At 37.0% G+C, this 18,962-nt stretch overlaps 1 protein-coding gene across 6 annotated transcripts in view; it reads right to left on the bottom strand.

Annotated features, from left to right (window-relative positions):
• Positions 1 to 767: 767 nt before the first annotated feature.
• Positions 768 to 18,962, bottom strand: part of nr2f2 (nuclear receptor subfamily 2, group F, member 2) — a 278,032-nt gene continuing 259,837 nt past the window's right edge. For 2 of the 6 annotated variants that reach the window (XM_079875073.1, XM_079875074.1), the window contains exons 6-7: positions 7,596 to 8,123; positions 768 to 5,764 (exon numbers count right to left, since the gene is read on the bottom strand). In XM_079875073.1, coding sequence (XP_079731199.1) covers positions 5,490 to 5,764; positions 7,596 to 8,123 — 803 coding nt within the window. In that variant the 3' untranslated portion in view covers positions 768 to 5,489. Of the gene's footprint in view, positions 5,765 to 7,595; positions 8,142 to 9,142; positions 10,410 to 12,925; positions 13,303 to 18,962 lie in introns of those variants that run through there. The other 4 variants (XM_079875072.1, XM_079875075.1, XM_079875070.1 and 1 more) reach the window with 4 other exon arrangements.

Below are 18,962 nucleotides of genomic sequence, written 5' to 3'. Positions count from 1 at the left end.
CAGACCCAATTATGCATTTGGCGGTTTAGTTAAAATAAATAATGGTTATTAATGTGAAGAATATACAAGCGTTTAGTTTAAAAAAAAAAAAAGAACTAAATATCGCTTTTATTCCAGACTATAGGCCACATTCGATTATTGTTAGATTTATTTTTAATAGCCCCGTTACAGAACATTCCAGGCAATTTGCAGCAAAAAAAAAAAAAAAAAAAAAAAATAGGCTATAGATGACGTCAAACAAAAGTTCTCTAAAGTACCTCATTATTTGAAAAGCCAAAACGCTAAGGGGTTTTCCTCCTATTTATATAAATCTGAGAGCTAAAATTATGGACAGGTCACCTCTGTATTCACGACCAAATCTTAGCAGGGTCAATAAAAATAATGAAACAGAAATATGCTGATACTCGAGTGAGGTGAAAGAACAACACAGACGTTAAATTTTTCGAAGGGAGTGGGGGTCTATGCTTTGCTTATTATCGCTGCTCTTTGGGGGTCGCTATGGAAACCAATTGCTGGCTCTTCCTTCGTCGAGCTCATCATAAGAACAACACAAGCGAGCATATGATAGCCTATCTCAACGCCATGATGACTTTTGCTAAGGAGTCTAACAGATCGTCGAAACCACATACACTTAGCTTGAAGTCATAGTAAGGCTTAGGCGAGGTCTGAGAGGTCATCGTTAACTTGATTTTGAAATTAAGTTGAAAACCTCCAAGACAAACAGTGTTATTAGCAACCGTACCACTGTTAAGCCAGATAACTATGCGCTAGCTTTTAAAATGAGTTTATATTTAATTATTTTAGAAATGCAGACGATAATGGACGACGGTAACCGACGATTTCAATCCATCATGGCCGGGTTGAGTAGGTGGTAACGATTCCTCAGAGCCTACATCATCAAACAATAATCACTTTATGAAAGAATAAAGTCATGTTTCCCTTTTTCTTTTGTCAAATCAACTTAAATAATTAATGTGGTTCAGATAACATAATATTTGGAGTTTCTGTTGATTAAACCAATCTCCTTCATTCTGTTAACTCACATTTTTTATTTCAATGAACTCAAAATGTTAAGGCAACCAGGTAACTTACTTTTTTTTAAAAGTTAAACCAACAACATATATATTTTTTACAGTGCCTGGAAGAATGTCGACGTGTTTTACTCGTTTAGTTTAAAATGTCTGTTTATAGACATAATAGAAATGTTATAGAATCAACGGAGAAGCGGTTAGGAATCATTTGTTGTTGGCTCGATTGGCCAGCCATATCCCATAGTACTTTTTCCATGAAGAAATAAATAAAAGTGACATTGTACTGAGGGAGACCTCATTAGTTCGTTGTCCGACGCTAATAAAAGAACAGAAGTGCAAATTATAGAGTTCACCCTCAACACACGCTCTGTCAACTAAAATCAAGCCTGTGAAGCCATGATCCAAATTACTACTAACCTGCTCTGGTAAGCCTATCAAAGCAAAACGAGCATTTAAAGCGAACAAACTGTCAATTCCTCTTTGACAAAATATACAACACAAGATCTAGTGCACGGTGGAATTTGTTGCACAGACTTACATACTGGAATTAGTTTTTTGTTTTTTTTAAAGCATGTAATGCCAACTACTAATAGTATCTGGAGTAGTTAATAGGTCTCATCACTGTGTCATAATTACAAGCCTTCCTCTGCTACATGCATTAGCGCTCTCATCAAACACACATCCTGGACCACGTTTAAAACAATAACAAACAACCATCAATCATTTCCGGTCATCTAAACAGGCCTTTACCAATAGCCCCGCAACAAATAAACTTACCAGGATTACGCTAGGCTATAACTCTTGCCCTCCCGAGTTTAAGGGAACTCTGAATCTTTACTGATAAAGTAGCTAAATAAATAAATAAATAGAATTTACATGGAATATAAATAGCGTTATATAATTTAATAGCTACGCTGTTATTGTTATTATTATCATTGATGATATTTTTTTATTATTATTACACAGTTGGGGGAAACAAATAAATCAATGGTGGTAGTGGTCTGATTATTATTTCTCAGCCATCATAAGTTACTTTAGCCTATCCTCAGATTGTCTGATCAAAACTTGGTGTCTTTGGGTCAGGATGTTACTTTTTATTTTCTCAAAGCAATACCCAAGAAGTAGAATTTGTAAAACGAAGCCTGCAAATTCATTGTATTTTAGGAATAGACTAACGAGTTCGCAATGGTCTAGTTAAATTGGGCTAAAAAAGAAAAGTAGCCTACGTTTATTAAGTATATCTCTGAATTTTAGGACTCTTGGACTCCTGACAAAAACTTTAACACGGTTGCTGTTTAGCTTTTTTTTTTGGGCCCTTGGTGTCGATTGAGGGGCCTTTTCTCCCAGCAATGTGGTTTCAATTACAAGACACCGCTTTGCTCCGGGGAGCCGTATAGCTTGCGTTGGATTGCAAGACGCCATATTGACTCAACTAATAGGACACCAAGTTGAAGGCGCAGTTTACAGGATAGCTTCACACGCTTGGTGTCCTCTATCAGATAGCCCTAAATGTGACATATAAAATACTGCTTTCGAGGTAGAACAAACAGTGGGCTGCATTTTGTCATTTGTCAAGCTTACAACAAGATGGCATTTCATTTGACATGTATTGAACGTCCAATGTTGCATTTCATCGCGACTTCAGTTCCGACGTGCCAGTACCTGCTCTGAGAAGATTTTATGTATTTAGATTGGAAGTGATACCCAACAAGGCAATGAGCAAGATCATCTGCGCATATACACAAAATCTATACCTGGTAAGTAGGGATGACATGATACTTGAAATTTCCTTATTTTTTTAATCAAAGATGGATGAATGGTGATGTGTAAAAAGTAAAGTGTTAGAGGGCAAATCAAAGCGATATTTCACACTTGAAGCTGCAGCACTTTGCACGTGTATTTACATAGCCAAATGTAGACGTAACCTGGACAATTTCCCATGCCAAACCTCGGAGTTACTCTCGCACCCCCAACCCTCTCTCTCTCTCTCTCTCTCTCTCTCTCTCTCTCTCTCTCTCACACACACACACACACACACACACACACACGCACACACACACTCTTTCTGAAACATACTCCCGTAAACCCAAGACAGAGCATGATTTGAGACAGAGCATGATTTCACTGTCCGATAGAACAGACAGGTTTGTCCGCTAGTCATGAATAACACAACAATGAAAGCCTTTTGATTTCAAATTCATAAATTATAATTTAATACCAAGAACAAATTTACAGCAGAATGCTTGTTTACAATAAGCTAACACAAACAAACAAGAATTGTTTTCAACTATAAACTTCCACACACACTCACGTATATCACTTGCAATTAATAATAATCAATAATAATAAAAAAGTATCTATACGTTATCAATACCCTGCAGTAATATATTTTATATATTTATATAAAAACGTGGGTCAGTTTAAACTGTTCATAATTACAATCATGTATCATTCACTGGTCCATATGTGGCAAAGAACAGCCCAAATAACTGTTCAATCAACTACACAATATGATCCCTTTTTATCCAATCACAACATGGTGTCTTGTGTGTTGAAGAAAAGCCTCAAAACAAGGACGAAATTGCAAGCTTTCACACATACACACACAAGGCATCTGTTACAGACCGAAAAGGAGCAGAACACCAAGTCAAAATAGCCACCCCTTTCCAAACCAGCTCACCCTGTTAAGTGTCAACCTATCGTCGAACGTTTTTTTTTTTTTTTTTTTTTTTTTTTTTTTGTCTTTTTAAATACAAGGGCTAGTGTACTGAATGCACAGATTATATCTATACAGTCAAAAACATTTACATTTATATATATATATATCAAAGATAAAATAGGTTAGCGACCTGTGGCCATGCATTCACAGTCTAAATACATGAAAAAGAAAGGAAGGAAAAAAAAAAAAAACATTTGTCTTAATATGTATGTACATTACAACCAGAACTTTCAGTGCTACTAGCTAAGTCTGTCACTCATTTGAAGACATTTGTATTACCGAAAAAATTGGCAACCACAGTTTTATTCTTAATCACATATACGTTGTATAAAGAAAAAGTCCTTGAAATTAATTGACCTATATTTACAAGAATACTGCCTCTACTTGTGTTTTTTTCCCTCAAGTGAAATGAACAATTATAAGACTTTGTAAATTCTAAGCGTGTTCCCCATGGTGTATAGACTTCAGTAACCGTTAATAACACATTTGCGCTGTACAGGCACTTTAATGCTTTCAGAGTTGAGGGACATTTATAGGGACGTCTTATTAATACTGCTGCTTTATCATTAAAAGAATGATGACCCATCATCTCCCCCACGTTCAAAATACAGTTTACTGTGGCAAAACACGTTAGCGAGAATTCGCATGTGCGCAGCTTAATACATTTGAAAATATTAAGTGGGGGTCTCCTTAACTGTAAAATCAAACACTTTGTTCTACTATTTGAATTACAGGCTGTTGACCATCCCCGAATCCAAAAAAAAAAAATAAAAAAAATGGAGACAGGTCAAAACTTTCAACAACAAAAATAACCGGTGACATTTTGCAAACACTTTTATGGCGCATATAACTAAATTATAGTTTTGCTCCTGCATCCATTTCGGGAGATTATGATTTGGGGGGTGTCTATATCAGGCAGAAGAGTGGTATGAAATGATGCATTACTAGTGCTCTGGCATTTTGTGGATATAAGTTTGAGTTGATTATGAAAATAATCCCTACTCTTGCTCATTAAGGGACATCAATAGAGTAAGTGCGCTTGCAGCATTAAGCATAGCCTATATTGCTGTGGATTTAGTTTTAATTCTCGAAGAACGTCTTTACATTCTGAACTGTTTTAGAAGAAGCCATGGTTATTAGAAAAACAGCAAAAAAAAAAAAAAAAAATTAAAAAATTAAAAAATTAAAAATAAACAACTGCATACTACAGAATCACATAGGCCGGTTTGGAACCAGAAAGGAGAAACAAAAACAAAACAAAAAATTACAAAAACAGCTATAGATACATGGACACAGGACAATATAGCAATTTAGAAAAAGAACTTTTTTTTCTTCTTCCTTAATCTTTCCAAATTGTCGCTTAAATGCACTTTTTAGTTTTGCTGTCCAGAAAGGATTATGAAAATCCTTGGATTATTTTCTTTCGTCTTTTTTCTTTTGTATTAATTTTAGTGGGTTATTTATTTCTTCATTTTTGTATTTTTGTATTTATTTATTTTTTTTTACAAAAACAACAAACAAACAAACAAACAAACAAAAAAACATTAGAACCAACTGTTCAGAATGACACAGGGAGCAATCTCTGGATTTCGAGGCTTCACTGAATGTCTCAATTTTAAAATTCACAGTCATTGTATGAAAGTCTTTCTTCGTGAAAGTAAACTCGTGTAACAGCCGTTTCCTTCTACAAAAGAAGCGCTAACTATTGTAGTCACAGCCCCTTTGATCACTCCTTCTGCCTACTGAATCGACATGTAAGGCCAGTTAAAACTGCTCCCCGACAGCAACATATCCCTGATGAGGGTTTCAATTGGGGTTTTACCTACCAATCGGACGAAAAATAATTGCTCTATGACCGAAGACGAGACTGTACGGAGAGAGGGCAAGCGCAGTAATAACTTCCCAAATCGAGTTGGCTGGTTGGGATACTGGCTCCGAACGTACTCCTCCAGAGCGCACTGGGACTTCTCTTGCAAACTTTCCACATGGGCCACATCTGACAGGCCACAAGCATCTATAAGGAATGGAGAGATAATCAAATGTGTATTACATTAACAGCACACCTGGACAGTTCATTTACAAAACGGCAAGCTGTTCTACACATAGGTTGCTATTTTATTTAAGTAGCCTACGCTATTACGTACAGCACAATACACATCATATAAAAAATCACATGTGCCATTCGAGCTAACTTTAGTTTACTAGAGATACAATCAAACTCTGGAGTTGTGCTGTTCGTCTTTTTTTATTTTATTTTTTATTTTCTATAAAAATAGACCTAATTGAGTATGCATTCCATTGTACGAGTAACAACATTTTTAAAATCTTTTGCATCTTGATGCATGTAATCCCCATAAAAAGGACAATTTGGGTCATAATATTATGGCAAAAAAAAGAAACACAGAAGGGCAATGCAAAATAATAATAATAATGTTAAGAAAGACTAAGTGCTAGCGTAGCCTATAATATCTGCCTTATTTTAGAACATTTATAGACGCTGCGAAACCTTAAGTCCTGAACTTTTAGACAATATTGAAAGTTGTTTTTAAAGAACGACAACAAACTCGAAGAGCAAGCTATCCACAAGAGGTGGTAGAAGACTGTAAGTCAATAAAGCGATTGCAAAACGCTGCCCTACATGACATCAACTTTTAAAAATAGCATGTTAGGAACAGTTCCGTTGATATTTTTTATTTTAGGTTTTGATTCATTAATATTTTATTGTTGTAGGGAACATTGTCTGTAAAGAAATCAAAACAGCGTATTTGCATACTGTGGTAATAGCCTATTTATTGTGCAACTGGTACTAAACCTTTCCCAGTCATAAATTTCCGAAAGAATATATTCGCCATTAAATCTGTAAAACTTTTTCGCTTTAGCTCTCTGATACACAAATAAAGAAAGGAAGTCGGGGTCATGACCCAGTTCTGGAACGAGTCCAGCATGTGTCTTGGATCCCTAGATCATCCTAACAAAACAAGGAAGAACTGTGAGCTTTTAACAACGCACAGAAATGTCCTGTCGCCCCTCCACAATAAAAGACGATTAAACAAAACTTTGGTGTTTATCGCAACGTGAATATATCTATCAATTTAAACGATCGGCTCCAGTGTGAAGCTGGGCTGTGATGTGTGTAAACGGAGCATTAGGCCTTTCTTCCCTTTCCTACAGCCTCACCCCCTCCCTTCGAGATGACATCCTTAATATCTGTCATTGCAAATAAATAGAAATAATTGATTGCTCTTCAATATCATATTATGTTGATGTATTGTGAAACTACAACAAATTATGATTAAAGCAACAATTTAGACTTTGTAAGTCGATAGTGCTCATTTTCTGACATTATTTGTATTTACATTTGTTTTTATCAAAACTAGCCTACGTAATAGGCGCTATAGGCCAGGCTGTATCTTCTATTATTTTTTACGCGTATAAATATATTTTTTAATGCATATTTAAAAATAATATTAATATGAATATTTTGGCTGTCACAAAATATTCATTCTGTCACCATTTAATTCTTAAAAATAAAAGAAATTCTTCAAGTGTTAAATAAAACTGCAGTGTTCTATTGACGATACGTCGATGCTTTTAAAACATTTTAGTAAGATGAAATATTTTTATATTTAGTAAGTTTTTTTTTTTATCAGAGAGCTCTAAAAAATGTACACATACGTATCTATTATGACGTGCACATTTCAATACTTAATGCTATCAGATAAATAGTCTGAAACTAGCACGTGTATATACTTTCTAGATTTTAATTAAAAGACTCCATTATCTTTACTGTACAAACACAATAAAATAGATGATTAAAAACAGATGTTTTGAAAATGAAAACTTACCTGAAGTGAATAAAACGATGGCCTTTAAACAGCTGTATTCAGCAGAGTCAACGTGCAAAGCTTTGAGCTTTTCTACTTGTTCTTGGAAGATCCTAATGTGGTCCATAAAGGCGACCACTCTGTCCGCAGACATGGGGGAGGCATGGAGCCCAGCCGCCGCCAGAAGTGGAGCCACATGGAGCGGCATGGAGCATTGAGCAGCGTTGAGCACAAACAACTCACTCCAGGTCAACCTCAAAAGGGCAACCTGGTCGGTAATCTGGAGGTCTGGGAAGAAGGGAATATTCCTGGCCCACTCTACCGCACTAAACAGCATCCTGGCTGCCAGTTCACAAATGTTCTCGATGCCCATGATGTTGTTGGGCTGCATGCATTGACTGCCATACCGAGAAGTTGGGTAGGGCTCCGCTCGTAGTAGTAGAGAGATATATCCGGATAAGTAGGAATGGCAGTGCAGTGGGTCCCCATTTGTCAAGGCGAACTGACCATGGTGTGGCTGTGTGGGTGGCATCCGTCCCCTTTGCACGGCTGCAGTAAAAAGAGAAACTGTAGATATTGATGCTTGAATTCTACAACAACAAAATACAGCTTGACCTTGTTTTTAGTTCACTTGTGGTGTGTTGTTATCACACAATTTAGGGAACTACACCAATAGCAATAATGTAATCAATTAGACTAGGCTACTATGTCACTTGACACGTGCAGAACTTTTAAACTAACAAATTGGCCTGCATGATTTTACCGTTAAGTGAAACTATTTAAAGACTAGGCTATTGATATGCTTACAATAATGTTCTGCACCGTCCACTATACACAAAATAATTATAGTCAAACCCTATGTTTAAATTAATAGAAAAATATATTTTGGCAAATGATTCATTTTAGTGTACTTGTACATTAATTTGTGTTTACGTTTCACAACATGAGCCCAGTGAATACATGCACAAAGAAAGGCATGAATGCTAACCCTTAACCTATTTAGCTAGCGACATAGTCAGTTCTGCTATCTATTGAGAATCTGCGAGCGAACTGGGTGCTTGGCGGAACGATTATTCGAATAAATACTATAAAAGCGCAGTAGTGATTATTATTTACTTTTCTCCTGGAGATGAGCGATGTCGATTGTGGTCTATCTGGAGACCCTAGCCTAGTGTGTGTGTGTATGTGTGTGTGTGTGCGTGAGTGTGTGTGTGATTTTGACGCTGCCTCTCCATACTCCCTCGCCATAACTGCACGGCATATTTGCAGTGATATTATTAAAAATCAACACGAATGACCATATTTTCGTCGGCGAATAAAAGTGATTATCAATTTAACGTTGCGAACATGTAAAATGCGAAATAGAGGCTGTTCATTATTCGAGCATTAAGGGCGCCGTGATAACGCTCAGTCTCGAGTGCTATAGGCGGTTCCTTCGCGTGCAGTGGTCGGGCAGACCGAGAGAGAAGAGTCGGGGACAAAATACAAGGGGGACGTAGATTGCATGCATTTAATACAGCTAAATACAAAAGACAAAGACAGCAGTAAAACAACAAAATTCCGAATACCTTCCCGTCTCATGCCAACTTTGAGGCATTTTTTGAGGCGGCAGTACTGACACTGATTGCGATGGTGCTGGTCAATGGGACAATTCCTGTTGGCACGGCATGTGTAAGTGAGGTTCCTTCGTACGCTCCGTTTGAAAAAGCTTTTACACCCCTCGCAAGTGAACTGGCCATAGTGTTTGCCGCTGGATTTGTCCCCGCAAACCACGCACTCTATATGCTGTGGCTGCTGCTTTTCCGACTGCGTCGTCTGGTTCGTCGGGGTGGACTGTGTGTTGTTGTTCGGGGGTCCTTGAACGGGTGTCTGAGGGGTCGGAGGGGCAACCTGAGAGGCCGTTAGACCCAGCTGGCCTGGTTGAGGGGTCGGAAGGGATAGTCCTCCTTGGGCTTGCGATGAGAGGGTGCCCTGGGTCTCGGCCACATCGTCCTGGGAGCCTCTCCACACTACCATTGCCATATCTATCAGTCAACGTTAACAAAAACTTTTTGTTCCCCGTTTTTGGTTTCGGAATGCTTTGTTTAAAAAAAACAGTAACGAAGCACGGTGCCTTTATCACTTAGGAAGATAAAATAAATAATTCAGGATCGGCGCGGTCGGTTAGAGTCTGAATGTCCGTTCAAAGTTGCGTACCGACGGCAAACAGCAGTCTATTTCTCGACTGAAATAGCGTTACCTGACATGTGGTTAAAACTGAAGCAAAGACGAGCCGAGCCTTGCTCTTAGAGGCCAAGTCCAGGGGCACTTGCAGTCATCCATCCAGTAAACCCATCAAGGATAAAATGGAAAATAAACACGGCGGAAGAAGATATGAACAGAGCAGAACAGATAACTTCACGCGTGTAGCGACGTTCGCACGCACAGAAACACGCAGCTTTCAAAGATAGCCTACTTGCGAAGCGCGAGAAGTTCCAGCGTGAAGTCTTGAAGAAAAACCAACAACTGGCCAAAAAATATTGCTGCTTCTTCCTTTTCTTCAGATGAGGTAGCGCTAGCAGCCGCGCGCAGTTGCAGCCAATGCTCGAGTCAAATATGAAGTCAACTCTCCGGCAAGCAGGACTGATAATATAACAAAAAGATCACAACCTATAGAACCTCCTTCATGCGCGTAAAAATAATAAGAGAGAGAACAGAGAATCAAAGTGATCAAATATGTTAAAAAGGGGGAGGTTAGGAAGTGACTGCGATTTGTAGGCGCTGGGCTGGCAGAATGCTTTCTCTCTGATCAGCTCACTGAGCTCTCTATATAGTGAACTTTGACACGACTGCTGCAACTTAGCACACGTTACCATGGTGATGAGTTGCCATATATGGAAAGTGACTGTGTTTGACTGGTCAGAGCTCACGGACCTCCCCCTGAACCCCATTGGCTAGTCGGCACTTGTGCTACTTGGTTCTTTGCCAAAGCCAGGAATAAGGGTCGAGGAGCCGCTTGGTCCTAAAGAGAGTAGTACACATTTCGATGCAAAATCATCGCAATACATGTGTTCAATATTTAGATTTATTTCAAATAAAATCCACGATTGGAATATCTGTTAAAATCGCTTTCCATACTACAGAGGTCCAAGGCTTTACAAAATCAATATTATGGCTAATTCAAAATTCTTAATTAAAAATAAAATAAAAAATAATAATAGGCTACATTTTCTCTAATCTGGCCACTGAATGATATTAAATATCTCCGGGATAATAATATTTCTGTTATGATATTTCACATTTTCAATGTGTGTTACGTGTATTTTTGTTTCATTTATTCTATAGACTGGCCGCATTTGGTCAGATCCCAGATCCCATTTATACGCATTAACGCCTCGTTATAAATCATGAAACTGCAAATAATTTATCAAGTCAATAATGCACTGACAAATACATTTAAAACAGAGACAGTCCACGAGGGAACAAGCAATGTACGCGAGAGGCTATTGATGCAAGTTCGCACTGTAATCAAGATGTTAAAGATAGGCTATGCGAAACACTACTTTGTAAGAAACACAGAGACAGAAAAAAAATACTAAATGAATTAACAGTCAACAAGAGTCAGAGTCATTGGTGCAAGCTGTATTTCTGTGAATAATCTGTTTGCTTCATTTTATCTTAATATAAAGACCTCACATAGGCTATTTACATTGCGTTTATTTTATATACCAATCCATTAATTAGCCTATAGTCCAAAATACCAGTTATATTGGCGTAATACTTAGGCTATTATATTATCTTTAAGTCTTATACGCAAGTCGACTGACTTAACGTGCATATAGTTCCAAAAGAAAAAAGAAGAAAAACGAAAAGAAAAAGGAGATGATGATTATTGACGTTTATATTGTTAGCTACACAATTTACAGTATACTTACGGAAACTAGCATTAATTGTCACATACCCTATGTATGTATTCTCATCATGACTACTAGCAATAAAGTAGCCTAATGAATATTAGTCGTAACTTATCATTATAATGCAATGATGTATAGCCTATGTATATCGTAAGCCACACGGCTCTCAATAGCAACACTAAGTTATTTATGCAGAGATGCAGCATTCAATGTAGGCTATTCTCATACAACAAAAGAAAATGTAAGGATCACTGTGCTTTTAGGGCCTTGACTCATTGGCTACAGATATCTTAGTGGAGTTAATAAAATATCCCATAGCTTCCTCCAATTGATAACTGGGTTTAAAAAACACTCAAAACGTTAAAAAAGCATGCAAACATGAGATAAGAATGCTGCTCATTGAGAAAGCAGAAGCCCAGAAGTCTTATGTTAATTGCCATAGATGTTCGCAGGGAGCCTCGGGTGGTCAGATGAGGGGTCTCCCTTTTCGCTCCTCGGGTTATAAGTCAGAGCACTTTTTAAAGCTCGCTTGTAGAAGTCTACCTTCTCTATCATCAGGGGTTGTCAGAGTTGGGTCCACTGAAAAACGTACAGTGCTAAATCACTGCATATGCTGCCTCGGAGGAAAAATGCTGAAGACTGGACGTACAACAGTATATGGGCGCCCCCTAGCGTTTGGATTATTTCTGCCTGAATCGCTCTTTAAGGTGGAAGAGCCATCTTAAATGGAAACTACATCGGTAATCACATACACCAGAGTAACATGCGCCTATTTTAATCTGATTAATGCTTTTGAGATTTCCTTCTAATTGACTTGGACGTTGCAGAGGTGCGTTTGTAAGTCTCTACCGCACATTTTCTCCACAGTGTTGTTCACGCACGGGAGTATCGCAGCGTTTCGGGTAATTTTGTCCAGTTTATTGAAACGATCAAAAGTGAGCACCGTGCCTCATCTCCGACCATTCAAAAGCCAGTATGTGAACAAGACAGCCGAAAGCAATAGGCTACCGCAGAAGTAAATCATAGCGTACCGATGCAAAGTGGATTTTACCCCAAGATCAAGGTGAGTGTTCATATTTTCACACTTTATCTTGCGGACGTCTCGTGTGCTTATCATTTTCTTTTTCAAAGCAAGAATACGACTAGTAAGGACGCACAGACAGACATGCATGCAATACATCAGCATCACTTCTTAAATAGCAGCAAAATTATAAACAAAGACCAAAAAGACAGGAAAAAAAATGTACAAACTTGCGATGATTAGCCTATATAAGTAATAAACGGAGAAAGAGTTCCGCTCAAGGATGCGTTTGCTGTAGACACACTGTCCATTTGAAAATAATTTTAATAAATATATTGCGAATGAATTCACAACACAAGAAGCAGCAGGTTCACTTTAACATATTCCAGTTGATATGTACATGCTGAGTGAGATTTGATTCCCAACAATCAACATACCAAATGCATATGATGTTGATTCTTCTTCCCCGTGATGCATCCTCTCCTAAATGAAAAATATACTTAGTCTTCTCTCTCTGTGCGAATTAACGCTCCACTGACGGATTTATACAGAAAAAAAGCGGCTCTCTGTTTATTTGAATGATTACTAAAACTTTATGGAGGGAAAAAAAGACAAACCGACAAGAAAAATCTAACTTTTCTGCGGCGCTTGAATCACATTTCAGTATTTAATACATATCCTAATAGAGTCGTGTTGATGACTTTGAAGATAGAGATTTTTTTGAAAAAGAAAAGAAAAGAAAAGAAAAAAAAGACAGAATATGCTCTTGTGCGTCTTTTTCTTTTCCACAGAAGGTAAAAAGCCTCCTTAGTGCAGCTGCTTTGTGTGGGCTGTGTGATAGAGAGAGGGAGGGGGTGAAGTCAGGAGAGACACCTGTCTGTTTATGTGCAAACTAGTAACAGTGATATGCCTTTGTCGTCTTTTCAATGGTTAAGTCCAACGTGAGGACTTTATTAGATCAATGAATTTCAATAATTGACGCAATAAACCTTTCCCCTTATGTAAATATTGTTTTAATATGGCATTAAGTTCATGAATAGACACAATTATAAGTCTACAAGAATGCACATAAAAACATCTTATCAATAAGGGTTTGACACTCAGGCCACTGGTGTAACACTACTCTGCAGTCGTCAGCCATCTTATAGACTGCATTCAATTATGACAATTATGATTAGACAATTATGGTTCAAGTAAAGAAATCCAGTCCATGTCTGATAGGTTTTAAGAGTTGCTATGTGTGCAAGGCGCTTTAATTGTCTATTCTGCTAAGAATATACACAATGGAGAGTCAAGTGACCTATTGAATGGATAATCGAACTATAGATAGATAGATAGATAGATAGATAGATAGATAGATAGATAGATAGACAGATTAATTAATGAATGAATGAATGAATGAATGAATGAATGAATGAATGAATGAATGAACATCTCAGTGATTTAAAGCTATGGCTAGCAGCATTTGCACGTATAGGCTATAACGCCGTAAAGACACATTGAATTATATGATCCAGTTTTAATACGGAGGACTTACATTTGACACCTTATAACTATCTAATTAAATGATGTACCGTATTAAAATACCAAAAACAAAGTTTTAATTCCCCCCCCCCCACACACACACACCCCACACCCACACACACCTTTGAAAGAACACAAAATAAATGCAAAAGCCACTAGCAACCGAGTAGAAATGAATCACTTTGCGCATCAAAATAAATCTGAATGTGCTGAAGGAACTTCAACCGTTTTCAAGCAACTTGATGTTGATCACTAAAGTGCAACCAAAGTCGTCCTGGCACATTTATCATTGTAAAACGCACTGCAGAAGAAAGAGTCCTCACACACAGAGCTCAGCAAGCGTCCACACACACAATAGCGCTCCCCCATCGGGACCTCCATCGATTAGGACGAGACACTACACTAAATATTTACTGATCACACACAAATAGCAGGATCTTTAACGATTTTCCATGGCTGGGACGCGAAGAAAGGGGCAAATCACTTTATTATTGTTTGTAAAGTAAAGTACGCACAATGGGACAGGAGTGTGTAAGATGTGACTGCTGTAAGAGGAGTTGTACGCGATTAAATCGATAGACATTGAATAAGCAAAGCCATACAAACCGCAGCAAATCTCTTAGTCGTCAGTCGACTATTACTCCTTAAAAGAAACATTTATTTGTGTATTTTATTAAATAAAATATAAAATGTTATACCGAACATTAAAATAGGCTACCTTTTTCAACGTTTTTTCTTTCTTTCTTTTTTTCCAGTTTTTATTTAACACACAGTGAGCGACATTTATTCTACTCATATTAAGTCACGGACACGACGTGGTAATTCTCAAAAGCGTTGCGAGCGCAGGTTTAGGCGCAGGTGTCTATTGCGCTTTGATGGTTTGGAAGAGGAAAGTTCACCCTAATCTTATCGCTCCCTCCAGCGTATCCTTCAAGCATGAGATAGAGGGAATCTGACCCTCGGGTCACTGAGATCCCGGCCTGATTAACCCTTGCGGACCCAGTACGGAGCAAAGGTTAACCAGGCTAATCAACGTGAGGAGACTGATTAAGGCGGATGATCAGAAGTCAGATATGCATAAATAAAATTTACCTTCTGAAATAGCTAATTATTACGGAAAACGTAACAAAAAGTACAATCGCATCTCACAAATTCATAAATTAGGCTATAATTGGATGCATCATGCTAATGAAGAGCTGACATATTTAGTCTACAAGATCACACCAAGACGTAACACCAGTCTTAATATTTTTATTTATTTATTTTTTATTTATTTATTTATTCTTTTTAATTATTATATGATCGCTATTCAGAATACCCTTTGCATGCTTGTGTTTGGGTTGATCAGATCATTGTGGTCCTGCATGGGAACACTGCATATTTTGTACGTCTCACTTATGAAGGATTGAAAACCACCGGATCAGAGGCTGCGGTTTAAAACGTGTTCAAACGAGCAAGTAATAGACCTGTCAGCTGGTGTGGTTGCAGTCTATGGCACATCTGTTGTGACGGTGAAGCGTTTTCTGATATTTCGCAGTAATTAGCAATCACAATTATTTTGGCAAATAGGCCTACATTAGCGATTGCAAATTAGCCGGTTTTATTTATTTCATTAGATGTAAAGAAAGCATTATCCACTTATTTTCAGACTGATTACACTTGTAATACAATGTGTGCATACCCACATTTCTTGCTTTGAAATTTGTAATAATATTTCTGATTATATTAAGCTATTAGTAAGCTAATTTAAACAAGAGGGTAATAAAAAATATTCATAAAGCTACTGAACATTTTATTTGTTTTATTTTATTGTAAACAATTTAAGTAGAAGCAACATAAATAGAAAGCTTAGTTCTAAAGCTCTAAAGACAGTAACAGAAAAAGACTTGACAGATAGTATGATTATTATTATTTTTTTCATAAATATGATTCTAATATGTGGATGTGGTCTGAACTTTTAATTAAGCAAATACAGATTATTCCTGCTGGCACTAGTTTACTGCTCAGTTCCACCTGTAATTTTACTACTAAAAAGGGAGAAAGACACGTCATCATATTCTCAATACATTAATCCAAAATAATACAGAAAACTTTTGAAGTATTTTCTCACGCAATCCTGCCATTTTTATTGTTTGTCATTTAAAAAGATCTTAAAAAAAAAAAAAAAAAAAACTCCCCTTGACATATTCTTCCAACTCATTGAAGAAAATCTCATATCGGTTACGGGCAAATTGAATAGGATTATGGTTTTATTCTCTACAGAAGCCTGGCTCTCTGCCCAAATATGGTGTAATTTGTTCAGCATTACCTTCAGTCTTAAAACAACACCATTGCCCTGGGAATTCAGAGGACTTAATGCTTCTTCACGGGACAAGAAGTTCTCCCAAGTATTTGACTCTTTAAGACCAGAATATGGACCAATTGTTGCCAGAGTCCATGAAAAAAAGATATTATGGAAGTATAGCCTACGCCCATATAGTATAGTCTTCAAAATGTAACATGGGAAATCGTTCAATGTCCTTTTATTATTTCTTATAGTTCAGTACCAGACTGCAGCGGATACTCATATGACTCAGAGTCAGAGATTCCACAGGTATTGCACAGGCATAATGTAACCATATAGGTAAAGGGTCATACACTTTTAGTGTAAAATATAATTCAAAACTAAGTTTTGCTCTTCTGTCATTAATCTGATATAATGCACTCGCTGTATTTGACAGGGGATTATGCAGATTGTTTGCCATATCCAGCCAATCTTGCAGGCAGTATATGATTATGAATGAAGATTTTGAAGTGATTATTGCTATTTGTATTCCGTTGGGTGGGTTGTTGTATGCATGGTATGGCAATATACCATTAACACAAACATTTAACTTTATTCATCTACTGAGAAATATATACAAATATTTCTCAGAGAGACTTTGGTTTTACAAGTCATGACTAAATATCAAGATTAAGGCATTATTGGACGGTTCACAGATTCAAATGGGAGGCTGTAATATCTATAATGGGAATTAACATCTTATGGTTAGATTTGACAAATTTTATGAAAAAAAAAAAAAAAAAAAGCTTAATTTAGTGGATATATACATTTAATCACATTATTGACAATTACATTTTTTATCCAAAACACCTCGTTGTAAGTGTGTGTGTGTGATTGATTGATTGATTCAATAGGTGCAGGTTACCTTCTCCCTGTCTATTTCTGTTTGCCCTAAGGGCCAATCTAAGAAGCCAGCAGAATCATGATAGAGCGCAAAGTTCGATTCTCCAATGATGGATTACAGTGTCAATTTAAACAGCGAACGCTTAATTTGTTTCAATAATCTCTTCTTAGACTGAATGCCAAACTTCCGTTTTCCACATCACATCAAAGTCAAACACCCTGTGTAATAAAAAAAAGTGTGATGCAAATAATATATACTATTTTTACATTGAAATTAAATAGTTCCTTTGTTACACTTTACAGTCACATACCATAAATAAATACAACAAGATAATAAATATAGGTGTAAAATACAAGTAGCCTTATATGTGCTCACTGAAATACAAGAAAAAACAATGTTGTAAAAATAAATGTTTTGCTATTGATGACTTATGATCAACTGTCCGAAACTCTAGGTAGAATACGCCGTTCTGGCAGACTAGCTGTGCATTGTCTCAGACCTCCGCAGGACTGCGACGGGGCCAGAGGACACGGCCACTGTGAACTGAAGAAACTGAAGAATGCCGAGAGGTGACATCAACACCAAATGCATGATGGGAGGAGGAACTTCACGCAAAGATTCCACAATGACAAAGCAGGGAAGGTAGGCCTTCATGAATGCGTTTGAGCTACTGGAGCAACTAACCTGTATTCTTTTATAGGCAGATGGATCATTGGTCAGCTGACAACCAACTGCTCGAAATCAACTATGTACGTATTGTAATTCTGCACATACTGTAATGATGTATGATTAAATAATGCACCTGAACAAGAATGATGAATGAAAAAAAAATCTTGATGAAATTAGTAGAAATGTTAAATTATCAACTGTACAATAATTTCTGCCAAAAGCTCAAGAAAATAAACATGGGTCCTGTATGCATGTTGTTTGTTATTATTAAATACGAATCTAGCACACATAATCTTCATAGTTGTTCTATGGGTATGTTTTTAGCTATACGAGAGATTTGCCTTCATACCTTTCTTATGAAGTCTACAGCATTCCAAATTAAAATATTAAGGTTTAGTGAAAAATGAAAATAACACAACATTGGTTGTAGTACAGCTCTAAATCTTCATTAAATGTGGAGCTGTAACTGACATTTTTATTGCAAAAATTACCAAGTTTCCATTTCTAAGCTGTTGCGAATAGTTATAGATAGATATTATTTTCCACACGCACTCTTCTGCATTTACTATACCAGTCTGGATTTAATCACTGGCCACTAGACTAAACCCAAGTTATTAGGGAATATAAATGTTTTCAAAAGTAATCAAAGAAGAAAAGAGATGGAAAAGACAGAAGGGGGGAGAAAGAAAGAGATTCAGAGTGTATACTTGCTTTCTGTAATTGAAAGCAGCTTGTTTTCTAATGTGGACTACTGAGACATTGGTAAAGGTTTTAAGTTTGCCTTTGCAAAATATGTTATGAGAAGTTTCTTTCTTTATATGAAAGGTGGATTAAACAAATGTTTGGAGTTTTTTAAAAAAACTATTAAAGGCTAAAGTCTTCACATGGAAGTCTTTGAGAGAAAGCTTGTGCACAGCCTTAAATTTAGACTCATATATGTAATCTTTTACCAAAACGGAGTCTCACGCTTTAATTGTTTGACCATTAGAGTAAATAATGTGTGCAATGGCTGAACTGCTAGTGCCACTTTCACAATACTAAAGAAGACTTTAAAAACTAACAAAAACTGTATGAATAATGTTATTGACATCACAGAGGATCCTGTCACTCATCT

Source organism: Squalius cephalus (genome assembly GCF_949319135.1).
Source record: "Squalius cephalus genome assembly, chromosome: 6".
Taxonomy (NCBI): Eukaryota; Metazoa; Chordata; class Actinopteri; order Cypriniformes; family Leuciscidae; genus Squalius; species Squalius cephalus.
This window is presented reverse-complemented; position numbering and strand designations above follow the sequence as displayed.